This window comes from Rhinopithecus bieti, unplaced genomic scaffold (assembly GCF_001698545.2).
Source record: "Rhinopithecus bieti isolate Rb0 unplaced genomic scaffold, ASM169854v2 scaffold_30775, whole genome shotgun sequence".
Taxonomy (NCBI): domain Eukaryota; kingdom Metazoa; phylum Chordata; class Mammalia; order Primates; family Cercopithecidae; genus Rhinopithecus; species Rhinopithecus bieti.
The window spans coordinates 3,629,310-3,638,596 of record NW_016813906.1 but is presented as its reverse complement, the minus strand read 5'-3'; the positions used below and the strand labels follow the sequence as shown (position 1 = coordinate 3,638,596).

The 9,287-nt window shown below is 33.0% G+C and overlaps 1 protein-coding gene across 6 annotated transcripts in view; it reads right to left on the bottom strand.

Moving 5' to 3' along the window:
* The window catches only part of FANCL (FA complementation group L), an 80,461-nt gene that overhangs the window by 55,561 nt on the left and 15,613 nt on the right, over window positions 1-9,287 (bottom strand). For all 6 annotated transcript variants that reach the window (XR_001880865.1, XM_017849073.1, XM_017849074.1 and 3 more), the window contains one exon: window positions 4,768-4,868. Coding sequence is in view for 5 of the 6 variants with exons in the window: in XM_017849073.1 (XP_017704562.1) it covers window positions 4,768-4,868 (101 nt within the window). In the remaining variant the exon portion in view is untranslated. The remainder of the gene's footprint in view (window positions 1-4,767; window positions 4,869-9,287) is intronic.

Below are 9,287 nucleotides of genomic sequence, written 5' to 3'. Positions count from 1 at the left end.
AAAAAAAAAAAAATTATTTCACCTTTGGCAGCAGAGGGGAATAAGGAATTGCAGACTCTGTAGGACTGAAATAAAGAGAAATAAAAACAACAAAAAGGGATCCAGAAGATAGGACTTAGGAAAAAAATACACACACACACACACACACACACACACACACATATATTTGGCTAAAACAACAGGAACTTATTCTCTCATCAAGATGTCAGCAAAGATGTGCTCCCTCTGGAGGCTCTAGGAGAGAATCTATTCCTCGCCTCTTCAAGTTTCTGGTGGCTGCCAGCAAGAAAAATATTTTAAAACTATGAAAGAAAATAGAGGCCGGGCGCGGTGGCTCAAGCCTGTAATCCCAGCACTTTGGGAGGCCGAGACGGGCGGATCACGAGGTCAGGAGATGGAGACCATCCTGGCTAACATGGTGAAACCCCGTCTCTACTAAAATACAAAAAACTAGCCGGGCGAGGTGGCGGGTGCCTGTAATCCCAGCTACTCGGGAGGCTGAGGCAGGAGAATGGCGTGAACCCGGGAGGCGGAGCTTACAGTGAGCCGAGATTGCGCCACTGCACTCCAGCCTGGGCGACAGAGCGAGACTCCGCCTCAAAAAAAAAAAAAAAAAAAAAAGAAGAAAATAGAGAAAAAGATGAAGAATTTCAACAAAGCATTAAAATCTGTTTTAAAAGATGCAAATGGTAAAGAGTAGTTTTAAAATATGTAATTAATTAGCTTGTGAAGTTATAACAAAGTAGACATTAAGACAATAATATTTCTAGAGAAGAAAAGAAACATGTCCTAATAATAAAAGGGAAAACCAACAAGGAAGATAGAGCAATTATAAATCTGTATGCACCCAATAACATGACTGTAAACAGACATAAAGCAAATTTTGGGGAACAAAAACAATTCCAAAAATTCACAATCATATTGGGAAAATTTAACACAGCTCTCTCCAGAGATCTTAGGACAAGCAGACAAAAAACCAAATACATCATTAAACATACAGGATATCTGACACACATAACAAATGTGAGGAATGAATAAAAGTAAAGCACTATACCCAACAAGAGATTACGTACTCTTTTTGAGTGGAAACAGAACACATACCAAAATTGACAAGATGCTGGGTGATAAAGCAAGCCTCAGGAAACTTCAAAGTATTGAGATAATTAAAAGGATGATTTCTGATAAAAGCAGACTTAAACTGGAATTCAATAACCCAAAAATCTCCAGTTGTTTGAAAATTAAGAGATATACTAAATAAGCCAAAAGAAATCACAATGAAAATTAACATTTTAACTGACAGTAATAAAATGTAACATCAAAACTTACGGAATCTAGCTAAGATTGCTTACAAATTTACAGCCTTAAATTAATATATAACAACATAAGATAAATTGGAAAAAAAATCAATGACCTACATATCCATCTCAAGAAATTACAAAGGAAGCAAAACTAAAAAAATAAATAAATAAATGCTTAATAAGCAGATATTAATGACAAAAAACATAAAATAGAGAAAATTAACAACGTTAAAAGGTGGGTCTTTGAAAAAACAAAAAATTCATATGGCTCTTGCAAAACTGATTAAGAAAATTAAAAGGCACAAAAAACTCATCTGGAAAGAAAAAGGCAGCATCACTATAGATCCTAAAATCATTTTTTAAAATGAATGCAGGATGAAACGGAGAACATGACAAAACAATCTGTGTTACAAATACAGGAAAGAAGTACATTGAAGAGGGTGGAGGAAATGGTTCTAACCTAAGTAACTGTGAAAATGAGTGAAGCCTTTAAAAGCAAAAAACAAAAAAAAAAAATCTATAAAAATAAGCATTGCATAGTTGATAAAGTTGTTATCCATGGGGGTACAGATTAATAATTCTGATAGTGCTCTCCATGTATACTGCAACTGAACAAGTAAGTAAATGGATAACAGATAATGGGAGCTTGGTTTCTCCCTGTTGGAATATGAGATTTCAGATATACCAAGTGAGTGGGCTAGAAAACTACATATGGTAATGGACTGGAGTTGCAGACATCAGTATAAAATCATGTTTACCTTAATAGAGACACAAATGGTTATATACAAAAACATTCACAGATATGTACACACGAGTTAGTATAAACACATTTTTTTTCCATTTTTCAGCTAAGAAGGTCTAGAAACAACAACATACCAATAGCAACAAGCACCCATAGTGCCTACATCCTGGTTTCTAATGTCACTCACTAACAAAAGCAACCAGGACTCCTTGGAAAAGTCGTTGATTCTAGGACAAGGGCAGGAAATATACAAAATTTCTTTCAGTGCCAGAAAGTAAGGAAATGCTCAAAAATATAAATACATCCACAATGATGGGGCCTGTCAAAAGCACACAGGAGCCAACTGAAAGAGCTCTCAATGGCCAAAGCTAGAACAAATTGAACAAGAAAGTAAAATAGTATTAGATTATAACCCAAAGTATAAAATAAATATCCATGAGTCCATAGTATTTCAAATAAATGACTGAAAAAATAAATGAGAACAAAATCTGAGCAGAAAAATTCCAAATCTATTAAATACTCTGCCCTAAAGGAGGTATGAGTGTAACTGCCCACTCCTTAAGTGTGGGCTACACATAGTGACTTCCAGAGAGTACAGTATAGCGAGAGGGAAAAAAACAGTAACGTTACAGTGCAGAAACCTGACAAATACTACCTCAACCAGGTAATCAAGATCAAAATCAACAGTGATGAGTCACATAGATAACATGTACCCTTGATATGAAGAGAAGAATCACAGGAGAACAAAAGTCAGGATAAGATTAGCATACAGAAAAATATAAATACTATATCCAGCATGGCTCTAAAAAGCATGTCAAAAATTTGACTCTAACTTTCCTAGAGGCCAAGTCAAAGAGAACAGTCAATGACACAGTTCACATTATTCTTTAAGTGGCAGGTTGGATAGTCAGGCAAAGCATGACTTTTCTAGCATCTGAAACAGAATAAAACTTCTTTAATGGCTTCTCATAAAGATAGTGCTATATCATAAAATGGAAGACATCCAAAATTAAAATTCCTACTGCATTTCTTAGGGCTATTTCATACAACATCCTTTAACCCAAGTCAGTGGCATCCTCAAGAGCAACTATACAAGAGAGCAAAAGAAAGTAGTTAGGTTCTAAGATCAATGGGTAAAATTGAGAAAATATATAAAATAAGATTAGAGACTTTAAGCAGTCCATCTACAGTGAAACACTATTACGTGTGATCAGGATTTTAGTAAGGTTTTAAGTTGAAATCTGAGGCTGTAATTTTTATCAAGACCAGTATTTAAATAACTTGGCTCAAGCACAGATCGTACACACTTTTGACTCTTAATCAGGGAGGTGGTAAGATAAAGAAGCATTCATAAAAAATTAAGTCTACATAAATAAAGTCACGACTGAAGGAATGGCTAACCTATCTCTGCACATAAGTGCACCAAAAGAGGTATGGCCCACTCAGTCAAATTTTAGTGGTTAAAACAAAAGGGAAAATATTGATCTATACATAAGAAGAGGAACTTTCTAAATAAAAGCCTTTTAAGGAATATAAAGGAAAGTAGAAGGCAAAGGCAAATAAAATAATTCTTCTTTCTCTAATAATCACATATTTAATGGCAATTTTAGACTATTTACATGGGAATAATTTGGAACTCTAAAATATGTTTAAGTCTTTAGTTTTTCTTTAGTTATCAGTAATGGTATAAAACATATTAAAGGACATATATTCTGCACTTAGGATACGTTCCTTGTTCTCTTTCAAATGGCGATTTGACTTTCTGGATTTTTACGTTAGTTATCAAAAGGCCAATTCATTGAAAATAGTTTAGAAACAGATGAATAATAAGATGTTTAAACATAATAAGAAAAACTTAGTGGTGAACAATTGCACATTCCTTTCACATTGTACCTAAGTTAGCCCTTGATTTATCTTAGTAACAGAGCAATCTAAATGGAAATAATAAATGAATACTAAAATACTATTGATACTGGTTAAGAAGTGATAAGAACTAAATTGACATATCTTCACTGCTGCTTTAGCTCAAAGTAGAAACGTTATAATACACCTAATAATAAATGTAATGTTTCAAAGTATCCACACTAAGAAGGAAGCTAAATTCAGAAACTGAATAGCAAGCAAATCATCACATACTTTTTCCAGGTGGTATGTGGATTAAGTTTTAACAACCTTCTTACATGTCTACTGAACTTAGGTTTCTTTATGCATCAGTTTTTCTAAAAAAAAAAATCTTTTTTTTCAAAGAAAGCTAGATGATTCTTCCAAACCCTAGTTGCTAAAATTTACTACTCAAATTACAAAAGCACTTATAATGTTATATATGTAAATTTAGACATGCCAAATTGTATATTAACCAAAATAACTACAATTATTTCAAAAATACTGCAATTTTTCCAGCCTCTTTCATGTGTCCAAGCACTACTCTTCAAATATGGAAAATTTAGAATACAGTTGTATGTTCAGTGAAAGTATCTATTACGGTAACATCTTACTGTGTACATAAAAATGTCATTTTCTCCAAATTATATTTAGCATTTTACTTTGTAAGTCAATTTTTTATGATGATATTCCTCTCTTTAATTCACAGCAACAATAAGGATCAAATACTCTAGTTACAATGAAACACTTTGACTAAAATCAGGTATAAATTGCTAAAACTAGAAATATATTCAGTTAAAATGTATAAAACAAAGGCATTTAAAATATATTTTAAAACAGACATACTTATCCCAACCAAGAGTTCCTATCTCTTCAATAAGGCTTGAGTAGAACTGGGGAGGAGGAGGTGGTGCATATAGCTCTTGTCTATTCTTTAAGGCAACTTCCTGTTTAAAAGAAGAAAACCTGAATTGGCTGTGGAATGCAAGACAATGAACTGTTAATACCTGATTGCAAAACATAATTTCATTATCTTCTTAGTGCCTAACAAAAGTATCCATTGTTTTATAGAAAATCTGGCTGACTCATTCCCCTGCTCATGAAAAGAAACAAGAAAAGTTAAAGGACTGCACTGAAGGTCATGCAAAATGTCAATTTTATGCCATGAAAAGAACTTATGATTTTAATATTTTCCTAGACTATTATGCCTACTGGAGATTAAAAAAAAAAAAAAAAAACTTTTATTACATTGATCCTCAAGGCTTCACTATCTCTCTACTCCCATGAATATGATGTTTGATATATACGTTTTTAAAAAAGTACCTCTAAAGAAAGGCCTGAACTCTAAGTACATTACCTAAACTGACATATTTGTACACCATTATGAACCACATCTTAACAAACAAAAACCCCTCATTATCAGAACAAATATCTACATGCTAATTTCTTTCACTGACTTACACTCTGTACTATTCTTCAACCAGGTAAGTTGGAGTACTATGCCACCCATCTGGCTAGATTACAGTCCCGTTCCTTGCTAGGCCTATCTATGATGGCTTTACAATGCTTATGTTCTCCCAACCAAAACTAAATTCTTTTACAAGATATATAAAAACATTACTAGAATTGCTGAAGCTAAAATTACCAATTATTTTGAAGTTACTAACCTAGACAAACAGCTTATTTGGAAAGTAAAAATAAATGTATCTACAAATTACTTAGATGTTCATATGGTCTGAACTATCAAACAGTATTACAAAAAGTAAGTAAATAAATAATTAAATAAATAAATAAGCCATAATAAATAACGGAAGTAGATAGGGACAAGTTGAAAATTATAAACACTTCTGACAAATACAATCCTAAAAAAAGTTGCAATTTTTATTCTTTTAAGTATATGTTTAATCTTATTTTTTAAGTATATATTAATTTTTTTAACAAGGATAGGATACTATTAAATTGAGATCATATTAAAAAGAATAGATACTACAAAACAGCACTTCAAAATCAAAACTATTAACTGGAACTACTTCAATTTAGTTCTGAATCTGCTTTATGATGAAAAAAAAACTGTGAAAGCAGATCCGTATAGCTGAGAATATCAATACGGATTTAATTAGAGGGTAAGCTCCTAGAAGACAAGGTATATGCTGCCTTTTTTATAATATAAATGCTTAATGTTGCCTAAAAATAGACTGATGGGCCACCAAAATAAATTCGTATTTAGGTTGTACACCAACCTAACACTATGAAGACTGTGCTCTACTAGTTATTAAATAAAATGCATTAATATAGTATAGCACTTCTTTCAAAATTCGTTTTTATTCTGAAATATTAATTATTGCTATCCACAAAATTGAAGGTAAAATAAACCTGGATAATAGTAAAAACATTTTTCAATCCCAGGTTTATGACATTTATACACTCTACCTTCTGAGTCAGACAGGTTACTCCTACTCTAGAACCATAACAGGTAAAAAGGCAAAAGCAGAGAAGTAACACACTCTTCACAGAAAAGAGGGAAAGGTACATAGCAGAAAGGCTTCACAAACAGAAGTTTTAAATCCTGACTTTAACAATTCCTATTTTGAGGCCTTAGGGTTCAGTGGCTCAGCTCCAATATAGAAATAAAATAACCTACCACATAGGATTTTTTTAAAATATAGGTAATTGTTCACTTATTAAATATATACTGAACTCCCACTATATGCAGTTATTACTAGGCAACTCCATGGAAGATTTACAACATTTCCTGAAAAAGTTCAATAACTACTGACTTCATGTGAGCATCACTCTCAACATATTTATTGGTGATTATAGTATAGGAGCCCTATTACTAACAATACAGCCTAACAGTACACTAATAATTCTTATATTTTTAGGTATACTATCTTAAATGAGCAATAAGATCACCAACTTTGTCCGTAATTTCTGAAGAAAGCTAAAACACAGGATTTCATTTTTATTCAGAAATGGAATAAATGTACTAAATAGATATTGTAAATCAGAGATCTCAAAATTTTATTTTAGTTTTAAACTAGTAAATGTTTGTTCAAAATTAAATGGCCAAGAGAGCTGTGACTTACAATGTATAAAGTTATTTTTGATAAGAAGAGTTTAATGGGACATGATACCTATACTTTTACTCTGGTTCCCCTAGTCTCTCCTTGTATTTGTATTGTTTATTAAAATTATAATAAAAAGATAAATGTTTCAAACTTTTCTCCAATGTCAAGGAAATGTAAACCAAACATGCTTCACTTGTTCACTTTACGTTTTTAGGGTTATTACATTAAGCCCTTTGATGTAATTTGTAATCAATTTTTGATAACCCTTATTAATTAGGATTTATAAACTCATAAATCAAAATTCAAACTTTAGAAATTAATTTTAAACTATTATTCTAATCTCACACATTTAATCAAAGTCCTACCTTAAAAGGTTCTTACTAGCATTGAAAAAGGACTCAAGAAAAAAATCTAGCAACTAAGTTATCAATATGCAGTAGTTGCTGCTGAGAACAAAATGGTCTCAACAAGAATTACAAAGAAATATCAAAACTTTCCATTGTTAGCAATATTAGTATTGAAATTTTTATATAAACTAACATAAACATGTAGACAGGAAAAGCATAAGTGAAATATAACAAGTAGAACATAACCAAAAACCATACTACAATGATGTTAACATTAGAAAACAGCATTTTCAGAGCAAAAGTGATATAAGCAAAGAAGTAAAAACCCTATAATGCCCATTTGAATTGTAAATATCAATACAAACTCATAATTACATTCTTTCCAAAAAGCATTTTTTCCTAGCTTTGTCCACTGAAAAAAACCTAGAAGTAACAGCAATGAACACTCAAGTTTCCAGATTGAGGCATTCAAATACTATTTCCTATAAAGAAATCATGATTCTTTGGAGAAATGGCTGATTACAGTTATGGGATAAAATGAGTACATGAGCCTGAGGCAACTGGTATCAGAAGGCAAAGAAGCTTGGGTTATATTAAAAGAACTCAGGAGCCAACATGAAGGGGCTTGTACTGACCAAAAAATGGGACAATTTAAGCATCAAAAAGAAAATGACTATGATAAATAAAATTAACTAAATATATAAAATCTATGAGTTCATAAAGATACTTAAAAAAAATCACTTTAGATCTCTGTGACAGTTGCTAAGCACCAACTCATTATTCTAAAAATTGGTTTCTGTTTTAAAAGGAAAAGAAAACAAGCAGTTATCCAGTCTCTCCGTTATGAGCTGTACCTCAAATTAACCAAACAACTGATGAGAAGTTCTCTACAGAAGATTTTCAACTAAGAAATGCAGATGATGGAATTTTTTAAATTACCATTTATAAATCCTAATGAAACATTAGATATAGGCAATGATTATTATTAGAGGCTAAAATCATCAGGTGATAGGCTGATGGGGAACTTTATATTGAATGGATCTAAACATATCGATCAATCTTAAACTTATTAAAAGAGGAACCAAGGAATCATCAGACATCACGTGCATCCTCATGTAATATAGTAAATACAGAGCACCAAGTAATCTCGTAAGAACAAATGAATCCAAATCTGCTGAAGCCTCTAGATCTAAATGCCAGATTACAAAGAAAGTAGAGTATGTCAAAAGATAAACCAGGAATATCTTACAAGCCAAATCCAGAATGTAGAAGATTTTACAGGACACCTAATTTGTTTTATTCAACAAATACATGGCATGAATAAAAAGGGTGAGGTAAAGAGGAGATGCTGTTATACATAAGTACCTTGTAAGTTTTACATAAGGCTTAAGAGACATATTAACTAAATATAATGTGTGGACCTTGTTTGCATACTAATACAAACAAAGCAGCTGTAAGAAATTATTAAGTTTGTTGGCCGGGCGCGGTGGCTCAAGCCTGTAATCCCAGCACTTTGGGAGGCCGAGACGGGCGGATCACGAGGTCAGGAGATCGAGACCATCCTGGCTAACACAGTGAAACCCCGTCTCTACTAAAAATACAAAAAACTAGCCGGGCGAGGTGGCGGGCGCCTGTAGTCCCAGCTACTCCGGAGGCTGAGGCAGGAGAATGGCGTAAACCCGGAAGGCGGAGCTTGCAGTGAGCTGAGATCCAGCCACTGCACTCCAGCCTGGGTGACAGAGCGACTCCGTCTCAAAGAAAAAAAAAAAAAAAAAAAAGAAAGTAAAAGTACTCTTAAGAAGTCCTGGCAGGGCATGATGGCTCACGCCTGTAATCCCAGTACTTTGGAAGGCCGAAGTGGGCAGATCACCTGAGGTCAGGAGTTGAGACCAGCCTGGCCAACATGGTGAAACCTTGTCTCTACCAAAAAAAAAAAATACAAAAATTAGGC